General features: G+C 37.1%; 2 protein-coding genes across 2 annotated transcripts; both read right to left on the bottom strand.

The window, feature by feature from the left end:
- Window positions 1-4395: 4395 nt before the first annotated feature.
- Window positions 4396-7698, bottom strand: LOC103931108 (UDP-D-xylose:L-fucose alpha-1,3-D-xylosyltransferase MGP4-like). Its single transcript, XM_009340519.3, has 4 exons — window positions 6865-7698; window positions 6096-6257; window positions 5218-5433; window positions 4396-5082 (listed from the first exon to the last, which is right to left on the bottom strand). Exons 1-4 carry the CDS (start codon window positions 7291-7293, stop codon window positions 4873-4875), a joined length of 1017 nt encoding a protein of 338 aa, XP_009338794.2. The 5' UTR covers window positions 7294-7698; the 3' UTR covers window positions 4396-4872.
- Window positions 7699-7840: 142 nt separating this feature from the next.
- Window positions 7841-10763, bottom strand: LOC103941638 (protein ABIL1). Its single transcript, XM_009351847.3, has 9 exons — window positions 10450-10763; window positions 9745-9827; window positions 9387-9537; window positions 9147-9246; window positions 8967-9059; window positions 8752-8836; window positions 8569-8621; window positions 8361-8464; window positions 7841-8272 (listed from the first exon to the last, which is right to left on the bottom strand). Exons 1-9 carry the CDS (start codon window positions 10531-10533, stop codon window positions 8117-8119), a joined length of 909 nt encoding a protein of 302 aa, XP_009350122.1. The 5' UTR covers window positions 10534-10763; the 3' UTR covers window positions 7841-8116.
- Between the last annotated feature and the right edge of the window lie 1768 nt (window positions 10764-12531).

Raw genomic sequence — 12531 nt, 5'->3', positions numbered from 1 at the left:
TCTCGTGTGAGTTCCCAGAAACAAAACCGTGAGGGCGTGGTCGGGGCCCAAAGCGGACAATATCGTGCTATGGTGGTAGAGCGGGCCCGGGAAGTGGTCCCACCCGGGCCGGGATGTGACATAAACGTTTCAGAAACTTTACATGAGGTAAGACTTCATATTTTCATTATTTTAGTGATTTCAATGATATCGGCATACATATAGCTGCGTTATGAATAATATCTATTAAAAACAAATATGATTGATGATGAGAATCACACACCTAATAAACCTTAGCCACATTAGATCACAAAGATCCCTTGATTTTAAAAGCAATGTAACAACCTAATCTCTTCTGCTAATTCAATGATTCAATAACTAAATCAATTCCCATGATGATTCCTCTTCTTCCTCCAATTCCTCATTATTAGTAAATAAATAATAAAACTTATGTTTCATTTGAAAAAAAAACGTAACGACTTTTGGTATGTTTAGATTTCAAATGTACTAAAATTTCAATTGTACCATAAACCAAATATGCTCATGTTATACATAACCATACTACGTACTGATATAAACAAGCAAACCTACAATTAAACGTACCTATATTATGCTTAGGTTTTTTTTTTTATTTTTTTTATTTTTTTTGAGAAAGAGTACGATATTCATTAAAGATGGAACAATACGTAGAAACAAGTAAGATAGGGTGAGCCTCGATAAAAACCTTGTCGGGATTTCAGCCCGCTCGAATGGAAAAAGAGCATCCCGTGCCAAAATTAATGTTGAATACTATCCTAAAAAAAAAAAATTAGAGATAACATCTGATGGTTTCTTCAAACCAATAAATTTGACTATCTAATGTTAATCCCAATCTTACCAACTGTGAGCTACCTTTTTTGTTTGCCGTCGACCAAACGTGACCTTCAGTTGCGAGAAAGACTTCAAATATGTCTAGCATCGTTTAGAATATGCCCAAAATTCCCCACTTAAGGCCGCTGCATCAGCTGCCTGGAGGGCATTAACTATCACCACTGCATCTCCTTGTAAGTTGTACCTCCATGGCCGAGCATGACACCTCCTGCGTAAAAAGGACAGCAGCTCCCGCCGCCATGGTTTCTGCCATTTGTGCAGATTTCACACCCCGCATACCGTGCAGCCATAGCTGCCACAAACACGCCCTGGTCATCACGGATCACAGCACCGATCTCCCCGAAGCCTTCGAGTTCATCCCTAGTTAATTTATTGAAATAATATTATAGTAAACAATAAAAAAAAATGCATTAAAATAAGAGTAAAACAGAAGGCCAAAGAAATAACGTGTAGTTAGACAAAAAGAAACGTGAAGAAATAGACTTCAAATAAAATAAAATTTTATCGCAAAAATTGTAGGGGAAAAAAAAAGTTTAATCAAATTTTAAAAAGGAGGATAAGTTATCAACCTCATTCTTTTAAATGTAGATAATATCGTTTGTGTAAAAAAAAAAGTGATATTAAACACAGGGCCGGCCTTGAGAATTTGGGAGCCTAGGTGAGTCTTTGAAGTGGCGCTCTAGAGTTCTCTAACTCCTGACCCTTTGTATATTGACAAGTGTAAAAAAAAAAAATCACTAAAAACATGAAAAGTCTATTTCTACATCAAATATCATTAAAAATTAATATATATATATATATATATATTCAAATATTACCCCTCACGTTTTTAGATGCAAAAGTTTACATAAGCTAATTTTTCAACCAACTCAAACCAAAAGAAAAGTCCCTACCCAATACGCCAAATTCCAATCATTTTTCTATTGTTACAATGTTACATATTACATTCAATAAATGAACGAATGGTTGGATTATAGAGATAACATCTTATAACTAGGAAAAATACTAGAATGAAGAGGATAGTAATTTTTGTATATGCGCCTAGGCGGACGAGGTGGATTTGAATAATTTTATTATATACTAGCATTTGCCTACACACTTTGTGTGTATGAACACAATTTTTTAGAAAATGAGAAGGAGAGAGGGAGGGAGAGAGAGAGAGAGAGAGAGAGAGAGAGAATGTTGGTGGAGTGGGAGGTTTTTGTCTTTAGAATTTTTTTATTTTTTATTTTAAATATTGGAGGTATTTTAACATCACCTGTAGGTGAGGCTTCAATAAAAAACATTAAAACTTGAACATGTGAAATTACATTATTGCCCTATATATATATTTTTTTTTGTGTGTGATGGAAAATTAATTTGTCTTTTCACCATTTTTTGGTTGACAAAGAGAGTTTTATTAATTAATAGAGAAGAGATTATATAAACTCATTAATTTGAACATTAAATAATGTCAATGTTCAAAAAGGTGAGAGTTTTAGCCTTTTAGGTACATAATAAAAATATATGTGGTGTGATATTAAAATAGAGTAATAAAACTCCATAAAAATAACCAAAAATGTGATATTTAAGATAGAAGCAAAAAAGTAATAATAAGATGGTGGGGACTATTTAAAAGGAAGAAGATGTGCAGCTATAAAAAAAAATATGGTGGAATCATCTTAAGTAAAGTCGTGCAATTAAAATGATGTTGGAAATATGGTTGTCGTCTTCCCCGCGAGAGGCTAACTCTGCAACAAATAATTTTTAAATTCCAACGTTTACATATAAGCCCACATAGTTCCTGCCCATCCTGGTCTAGACCTGCCTAGCTCCTCCTAAAAATTGGAGGCCCTTCCGAAGTGGGGGCCCTAGTCGTGCGCCTACTCCGGTTACCCTCGGGACCGGCTCTAACTAAACACACTCCATTATCTTATTTTTTCACTCATATTTTCATGAAAATATTAATGACATATTTATCCTTATATAAAAAGACTATTAGACCCTATTTAAAAATTCTAATGTTAACAAATTAAAAAACTGAAAGAAAAGACTTGTAGGTCGCTTTAATTGGTCCAATTGGATCTTCTCCACCGCGAAACCCCTTTGCAACCCTCTCTGGCTCATCTTCAATATCAACCCAAGGTTTGAACAGGATTTTCGCCACCACTTTCCTCTCAAACAGCGAACTGAGCCACCCAAAAAACGATGAACAAACGAAAGCAACAATGGCGACGGATCTAAAATTGAAAATCAAGTGGTCGCCGCGCGATTCTTCTAGCCTCAATTCAGTCGATGTTCTTGATCTTCGTCCCGGAGGAGTCTCAAGCTTCTTCGTGGCTTTTGTTATGGAGAACCCATTGCCCATTAGATTGCATGAGAGCCTAATGGCAGCGTGGTTGCGCTCAGCATGGGGGCAGAGGCAAAGGATAGCTGGGTTGAAGGAGGTGCAAGCCTGGGCATTTCAATTTTAGGGTTTTCATTAGTTTTTATTTTATTAATTGAACGGTCTAGAAAGTTTAGAGAGAAAGAGACATACATGTGTGTGTGTGTGTGTATATATATTAAAGAGGTTATTTTAGGAATAAGGGTGAATGGAAAAATAACATTTTAATTTTTTAATTTTTTACGGTAGGTGGAAAAATAAGACATTGTGATGGGTCTAGCATCATTCTGAAAAAAAAAGAAATAGGTGTTTAGTCTATAACATTCCAAAACAAGGTGTTTATATCAAAATACCTTTTTAAAATTCTTTAGTAATCATAAATTTTATCATTCAACACAAAACGTTGATGTTAATGCAGAATCAAATATGATTTTTTACTTGACTCCAGAGTTATTCTCAGTGCACTTTTCTTTGAGAGCGTCAGGTTTATCAACCAAGTAACTGGACACATTAACCTCTGATAGGGAATTGTGATGGACCGTTAGGAGAAATTTTTCCAATTATACACCGTTCAAGTTGGCAATTTACGTATCACAACACAAATGAAAGGATACGGAAAATATATTTTTTCTCTCCACTTGTATTAAGCACATAAAAGTACCAGCTTGTGTGGCTGGCAAACACAGTCAACTGACTAATGCTTAAAAGTTACCTTCCGAGTAATTGACTAATTTGACACCCATTAAGACGCAACTATTCCATTTTGCATATTTTTTTTTTTTAACAAACGGTATTATCTATACTAAAGGGGTGAGGATGAAGCTAAAAGCCTCATAATGAACTAACAATAATGTGATTCAAATTCCCCATTGACGAGAATCGAACCTAAGACATCTTACTTACAAGTGAAAAGAAATACTATAAGACCGTCGTACTAAGTGGCACATTTTCCACTTCTTAAATCTCTTTACTATTCCTTGTTTTGGAAAAAGAACCAAAATATGCCCCCTCTTTCTGCTGCTTCCTTTATTCCTTTTTCTCTATTTGGTTATTTACTGTGCAGGTTGGTGAATAATGCATATGATCACAGGTCAAATGCAACAGCGACCCCAGTTAAACGTAATCAAACGTTTCTTGCAGAGTAGGGAACCGAAAACTCATAGCAACTATAACATCCTAGATCAACAAATCTTCTCATCTTTATGCTCATCCACAATAACTCTGTATATATATTCTGAAACAATGTAATAAGTATTTGGAACTTTCAAAAGACGATACACTAACTGGTTAAGTTACACCACAGAAAAGGTTTGTGAACAAATATGAATTTCAATAAATAGCTTAGTCAAAAAATGAGAGCAAATGAGAACAAGAACACCAATTGTACAGCTAGTTGACCTGGTTGTATTGGCTATCTGAAATCGCTGCCAAACATCAACGAGTGAATGAAACTGACTGCCTCGTTCAAGATACGTTATCCTTGCTTTGAAGAAACCATCAGTACATAGAACAGTAGGCCACTAACATAGATTCCCTTTCTTAGTCTGTTAAGAAAAACCACCGCGCAGGAAGGTCAAAAGAATTGGTAGGAAGCATGTCCTGCAGCATCAATAGAACTCAGGTTCTATGGAATCAAATATCCATGATGTCCGTCAATCTCATATTCTCCCAAGAGGTGACTCATCAGCATGATCATCGACCAACCAGAGATCATAATCATGGAAGCGTTTTATCTTCTTCTCAAAACCCAGGATATAATTATTGTGAAGTATAACGTGCATCCCTTTAGTTTCCTGCACCCATGTCTTGTTCTTAAAGTACAGTCCTCCAGTTGGGAATGCTGCCTGCGGCAGCAGATAGAGATCCTCCTGCAGAAAATTAGTAACATAATCACTCAAAGGATCCAAAAAATTTGTGAAGGTATGATGCCATAAACATTTTTCACGCATCTGGGCCTATTATCATCGTACCTATATTAAGCACAACTTTCAAAGTGAAAATACCTCGTTAGCAAGTTTGTCTAATGCCCAGTTAAAAGCAGGCTGATCATTTGCTTTTTTTTCTCTGGACCATGGTTGGTCTTTAAGTTCCTCAATCCACTTCTTCGTAAGTAATTTTGCTCCACTGGTTGGACGCAGGAAAATCATGCAGCTGCAGATATAAGTGCGTCCTTTCTTTCCTGGAGGTGGCAGATCGTGAGAGTGGTTCAGAGGTTTGACCTGGTCACCAAAATCGAATAAACCCCTTGTAAATATAACGAAAGCAGTTATATCTGCAGCAATAGACTAGACTGCACAGTCAAAAAAGAATAATACTAAGAACTGCTGCAGCTACAACACCTTTATCCGTTATCCTTTAGTTTTTAGACATACAGCAGCAAACAGGCAACTATTTACTTATTTATCATAAGGTCTCCCTCCCCTCCTCCTTCCCATCTCTTTCTTATTGTGTGTGCCAAATGGTAGATAAAGGAAGCAGCAGTTCAATCATTGTGTAATTGTGCACAGCATCTGGTCTAATCGAGATATTGAAGACTGCTTTCTCCGGAGTAGATTGATATGGTGTGCTTAATGATCTAAGGATATGATTATTAATGACGACTTAAGTAGTAGTTTGGTGGCCACTTTATGTACTGAATTGGTATCAAAAGATATCGCCATATATCCACTTAATACACCAAAGAGTGCACACAATTCAAAGTTTCCTTATAGCAAAAGGAAAAACTAACGAAAGTTTGTGTGTATGTTTTACTCATAATCATGCTTGTGCAGAGCACATCTCCCGGTGGCTGATGGACATGAAATTTAGGACAACACATGCTTAGAATCCCGTTTACAATTTAAGCACATGTCAATAGCTAAATCAAAACTAGTGTACTTACTGGAGTCATGTCATCTGTGAAGTACACGTCATGGTTTCCTTCGAAATAGGGAAACGGATCAGCCAACCACACCATATCAACATCATTGTACATAACATTGTATCCAAGTTCCAAAATCTGCAACAGGTGTCGCGGCCTTTGGGAAGTAAAGTTGAAGAATCCCTACACTAGGAAACCAATCAAAATCACTTTTGAAAGGCAATAAGTCAACAATCCATCAAGGCAAAGGGTTCCAATCATCATATTCAGGCTCAAAGAGACATAAACACCCAGAAAACCAATAGAATCCAAAGAACAAAAGGATAAAGAGTTTGAATGGGGAAACATTATGCTGGAGCAAATACGTACCCGACAAGTTGAATTCTATATCAGTTTTTTAGTTGTCGGAACTTGAGCAGATGGTGTCCAAAAATTAATATTCAAGTGATCAGTGAAAATTTTCAAATGAAATTTCTCATTGAGCCAATGCTGTGACAATAAGGATTTATATTGCTTGTTTGAGATCTTCCGTACATAGTTGTTACGCTTAAAACTAACCATCCATTTTATATGACGAATATGAAGTCGCGTCCTAAAGAATTCGGGTCATCACCTCTTACAAGTGCACGCATTTTTACTTCCAGTCAACCCTAAAAACTTACACAAATCAGTAGCGAATTAAACCCCGAAAACAGAGCCTAAACTACAGAAACATAAGCATCACAACATCTAACTATCCCAAATATAATTTCAAACTCCACATATAATATGAAAGAATCAGCAATTATACCTGAGAACCAAACTTATGGGCAGTCTGAGCATCCGGCGCAGGCGGCACAAGCACGGCGTGGCCCGGCCACCACTCATTCACCTTATAAAGCGTGGCATAGTCTTCGGCAATCACAAGCACCTTGTCCTGGTGCTTTTGCCTGGCAATGCTGATCAACCAGTTGTTCAAAAACGGCAAGTACGGCTGACTGACGGCGCAAACAATCACCGTCCCGTTTCGGGCCACGAACGACGCCGCCTGAGCCAGCGTGTAGTCCCGCCACTTGGCGATGGACGGCCTGGTGGTGACCGAGAACAGGCTCTCCCGCATTCCCACCCAGGGGAAGAAGACGCCCATCACCACCATGAGCGAGAGGAGGACCAGGAGGGTAGTGGGGCTGAAGATCGAATATGGTTTGTGGATTGGTCTTTGGTACAAGAAGGAGGACATTGTTCCAGAGAAATCTAACGTAAAGATTCAAACCTTGAATGGATTTTTCAGTTTGGAATCGAAAATAGAGCTCAGATTTTGAAATGATCGAAATTGAATGCGAGGATGTGGAATAAGAAGGGTCCCACCGTGGTGGTGATCAGACTGTTTTCTCAATCGGACAAGCAGATCAGGATTCAGGAGTTTGCGTTGTTGTCGTTTCGGATTTTTTTTTATATTTTTTAACATCGATATTATTCCACTAAGAAAGAACGGTAAACTTAGCCTCACACGTCGTTTTGGATTTAGAGGTGCGGATCTCTCGTTTTGTGAATGTGATTACAAATAATTGCACCTAGGAGTCCGACTACAATGCTACATCACGTTCAGTGGGTTCAATGCAAAATCTAACCGTTGGAAAGATCCATTAAAACATTATACGCAAGACCTAACAGTTGATTTTTCAAACTACTACAATTTTCCTTATTACCAAAAATGATTAGTAGTGCTTGTGGGTGCCTGAAAGCCGATAATTCAGAAGATGTATCGACATTGAAATTCAGCGACATACCAGAAACTGAATTATTCATCAGGTGCAACATTGTACAGCTACATATTTCCCCGACCACTTCATTACAGGACTTCTGTGCACAATTTGCTCGTTGTTAAGCAGCCCGGGGAAAGACTTCGAGCGGGAAAAAAGAATTTGATTTCAAGCAGTTGATAAACTAAGGGCGAAGGGAAAAGCTTGAAATCAAAATGCAAAGGAGGGATTTACAGTCATATTGACCCACATACTGTGGGTGTACCGATATTGGCATCCTTGACTTGTTATAATGAGGCCTCACGAGACACATCCAGCCTTCAGCTTATTCGATTTCTGTTTGGCAAAGAACGCCGATAGCACGCTTTTGCTGCGAACAGGGACGCGCACTATCTCCCGTCTTGGATTTTCAAATGACCTGAATGCCGTCATTGGTCTGGAACCATCTACCGCTTCCTGCAAGGAAAATAACTTCTCATCAGCTCTCAAAATTTCCATCTTCTGTAATACGGAGATCAGAACTTGGAGGACAACATCACTCTACCTTGTGTCCAGCACCTGACGTTTGCTTAACCCCACCAGAAGCAGGAAATCCACTTGGTTGCTGAAGCTGCGTTGCCGAGGATTTAGGGGTACTCCTTTCATTTTCTGCATTCATATTAGTCAAAGCATAAGGAACTAGCGTTTCTCTAGCAAAGCATCTATTCACACAGCTAGGTGATATGATGATGTAACTTCCCAATTCTACTTACCTACAAGCTGGAAAACACCAGCAGTGTTTACAGAAATTTTTGTGTCTCCAGTGCTGCACAAAGGAAAATAAATGTTTCAGGTTTCTTAGAAGTATCAGGCGCAATAGATACACCAACAAAGACAAATTTTTTGCCAAGCATAGTGAAACCATATGCAAGATTCTTGTTTCTCTTAGGAATTACCTAGTCCGGACCTGTGGAGTCCCCTTCAAGGTTGACTTTGTTTCTGAAGCTAAATGCCAAGAAAGAGTTTTTGATGCAGCAGCGCCTAAACGTTACACATTGTTGAAACACCAAACTCATTACTTGTCCAATGTTAAAATCAAGGAAAGCTTACTCGCCCAGTGAAAACTGGACTTAGAAGGTTAGAAGTAAGCATCCAAAGGAAAGTGACATACTTGAAGGCTGAAGATGTGCTCTTGTTTGATAAGGATGTTGCCTAGTGTCAGTCTGAACATGTGGACTAAAATGTACCTTCTTATTGACAGAATCTAGCAAGAAGAGAAATGGAAATAAATGTAAAAATCTCATCACAAACAGGGCAACTCTAACAAGAAGTTGACAGTACTTGGGCTTACTTGGTAAAATGTAGTGCTTGTGATGTCTCGGGATGAATGCCAACAACTGCTGCTGCCTCGACCCTTCTTTATCCATGTATGTTTTGCATGTAAGAAGTTTCTAGAATAAGAAATGAAGTTTGTTAAGCCCTTCCAGTTAGGTATTCATGTTGACACCCCCGAACTTGGATGATAATCTTTTCGTAAGATATATCTATTGATACCCTTTCTATTCTAACATAAAGAAATTGGAAACCTCACCTGATTTAGGCAAGTAACTTTCAGATCCATGGTTGAGACATCTGAGGTTTGCTGATCAAGAAGGTCAGTTAACTTGTAAGCCACAGTGCCAAGGTGATCAACGGCATTTACAAGGGCACGTACAGCATAATCTTTCAGGTTATCCAATACCCTGATGCATAATTTTATAATCAATGTCAGAGAGAAATGGAGCAAAGAAAATCCCGGTAGAACCGAGAATCAGACAAGTGATGGTAAAAGCATCCAGATATGTATGACATGCTGGAGCATCACACCCATTCTCCGAAACTTGCACATGCAATTTTATACAGCATTATTACCAGCATTTCCTCCAAACGATTAAAACAAAGATCCTTACATTTGTTTCTGCTCACTATGAAGATAGGACTTTTCGCAGTATTCCGCAGCAGAATAAAGCTGAGGCCTCAAGTTCTTGAGTTCCTGAGATAAACATAGCAAACAGGCTAAATGCCCATTTTTCTCTTCAATCCGCATAACCGTATCATTCAAACGAGGTTCTTAACACAAACACTAGGAAGTAGGAACAAGAAAAGGCTTCACGCTACATATAAATACACAATATTCTTAAAAAATAATGCAAACATACCATGTTTTTTAACCATCTAGCACTCTTCAATCATTTCTAACATACCTGAAACCTAACCACGATTTCCAGCTAATGCATACGATTTCAATCATTAGCAGTACAAAAGAGCATTGCCAATGCAACAGTAAGTAGCTACCATAAAGAAGCTCAACAGCCTTAACTAATGCTTGGCATTAACAGCCAAAAATTCATTGCTAATCATTATTCTCGAAACCATAAACACCCAACGGATTCAACTCTCAAGCTAAATTATGCAGACAATAACACGATTCGGGATCTTAAAACTCTCATTAAACAGGACCCCACAAATTCAATCAATTCGTAAATCCAATCAACCAATTTATAAGATGCACCAAAAACAACAAACCAATCAATCAAAAACGAAATCAACATCAGATCCAATCCCAAAATTTCTCTCTCTCTCTCTCTCTCTCTCAGATGCAACGACTATCGAACCTGCAGGGCCTTGACGAAGCTCTTGCTGCGCTCCATGGAGAGCTCGTCGAAGGTCATGGCGGGGCGGTGCTGCTCCAGCTCCATTTCAAACAGAACCAATTTCCGGCGAAAAATAACTGCAAATTCCAGGAAGGCGATGCAATCAAATATGTAATTACAGCGGTGGGGTTAGATTTGGGGGTTAGGTTTTGGTGGGAGTGAGAGGGAGAGAGTGAGTGTGGGAGAAGCAACGCCGAGAGGTGGTGGTGGGTAATTGGTTTTTCTAATTTTTTGGATTAATTTAATTACTTTTTATTTGGAGTCGAATGGAAGGGAAAAGGACAGAGAATTTAGTGCACATGTAGGGGGGGCAGTTGGAAGGATGGTGGGGGTTCGGAAATTTAATTAACGGCAAGCGATTTGTCGTTTTCAGAAGGTGGGTTTGTTCGCTGTGAACAGCATATGATCCTTTTTTTTCTTTGACTAAACTGCAAATTTCTTTTTTGAACTTTTACTTAATTTTTTGTTTCTCCTTATTTTTTAATTGGAAAATTAAGTACTCAAAACTTTCTTTTCTTTTTTTGTCGATTTTCCCCTCTTGTTAGTTTTTCATCTATTTCATTCAAATTTCTATTAAATGGAAGCATGTGCACAACATGTGAAGGTAATTCGGTCAATTCATTCTTTAAAATAATTGAAAACCTTATATTTTAAAAAAATAGGCCTATGCAAATTTATGCGATTCTATTGTTTTTGTGTCTGAAGTTCTAGCGAAGTGACACTTTTGTCATCAAATGAGTGTCACGTGGTGTAAACATGATAAGAGTTAACGTTAATTTAAATAGAATCTTGAAAAAATAATGGTAGGGGAAATCGGCCAACAAAATTAGTTTAAGTCTTCAATTTTTCAATTAAAAAGTTTAGGAAGAAATTGAAAGTTAAGTGAGAGTTTAGGAGAAAAATTGGCAGTTTACTCTTTTTTTCTTTTAGTTTATTTTTGAATTGTGGTAATATATCAATGAAACACCAAAAGGTAATTGATCAATCCATCGACATGAGTAGTAAAAAACAACAAAGTATATGAATAATGTATAATGCGTTGTCAATAGCAATTTAGGAATAAAAAGCAATAAATAATTTTAGGAATTATGTTGTAAACAAAATAAATAAATTGCATAAATAATTTTACGAATTATGTTGTAAACAATCGTGTATGTTTTTGCATTTGTTTAGGTTTTAGGATATGGTAATAAGAGTAGATTCGTTAAGGGACTTACAGAGCCTAGGGACTATAAAGGCTAGAAAATCGTAATCTGATTAGTGTGTGAACGACTGATTATAACACTTAAGTAACCATTATTAATTAGTTCTATAGTGAGCTACTTATGATAACCCATCATTGATCAAAAATTGTAACGGGAACAGGCCGCGGATTGCCTTTCCCTAGGATCCCAGTTCAAATCATTGAACCATCAGTCCTCCATCATTGTGTTTGCTAGATCCTCTCCATCAAGTGCTGTATTTTTTTCATAAAAAAAAAAAAAAAAACAAAAAGACTATAATCACTAAAACTCAAGTTTCTTTATATCAAACTCGACATAATCTTTTTATCTATATAAAACTCAAAATACCAAATTAGGTTCGAATCACGTGGATAGTGAATTCAATACCAAATTAGGCTACCCATTGTGTGGCATAGCCGAATTCTCCTTCCCCCTAATGTAAAAATATCAATGTACTTAAAAAAAAAATTAATAAAAAACCTAAAATACCCCTGATTACTTATTTGTTATCTACAATTCATTATATGGATATTATGTGAATTAATATGAGAGCTTTATATATAAAGACAAAAACTTTTATTATATTTCAATGAACTTCACTAGTCTTTAAACATGTCAATGAGAGATAAAAGCATAAAAACAATTAAAGTCTAACCCAAAAACATGAAAACAATATTTTAAAATACGAACTATACCCCTAAGATTTTAGGCTTTTAATAGAACCTAGCTTTCACAACTCCAATAAACGCAATGTGTCATAAGCTCAACCTATATTCGACTATTTCTACATAATCAGTTTTGAACTATATGTAGAATAAGT

The sequence above is a fragment of a genome, unplaced genomic scaffold (genome assembly GCF_019419815.1).
Source record: "Pyrus x bretschneideri cultivar Hongxiangsu unplaced genomic scaffold, Pyrus_bretschneideri_v1 Contig4, whole genome shotgun sequence".
In the NCBI taxonomy this organism is placed as follows: domain Eukaryota; kingdom Viridiplantae; phylum Streptophyta; class Magnoliopsida; order Rosales; family Rosaceae; genus Pyrus; species Pyrus x bretschneideri.
This window is presented reverse-complemented; position numbering and strand designations above follow the sequence as displayed.

Excerpts from the sequence above, each read along its gene's own strand:
- LOC103931108 (XM_009340519.3), bottom strand. The coding sequence starts at position 7,293 with ATGTCCTCCTTCTTGTACCAAAGACCAATCCACAAACCATATTCGATC. Across the intron at positions 6,258-6,864 it reads CCCATAAGTTTGGTTCTCAG|GGATTCTTCAACTTTACTTC; the intron begins GTATAATTGCTG and ends TTCCTAGTGTAG. Across the intron at positions 5,434-6,095 it reads TCACAGATGACATGACTCCA|GTCAAACCTCTGAACCACTC; the intron begins GTAAGTACACTA and ends TTTGGTGACCAG.
- LOC103941638 (XM_009351847.3), bottom strand. The coding sequence starts at position 10,533 with ATGGAGCTGGAGCAGCACCGCCCCGCCATGACCTTCGACGAGCTCTCC. Across the intron at positions 9,828-10,449 it reads GCTTCGTCAAGGCCCTGCAG|GAACTCAAGAACTTGAGGCC; the intron begins GTTCGATAGTCG and ends TGTTTATCTCAG. Across the intron at positions 8,273-8,360 it reads CGTCAGGTGCTGGACACAAG|GAAGCGGTAGATGGTTCCAG; the intron begins GTAGAGTGATGT and ends TTTTCCTTGCAG.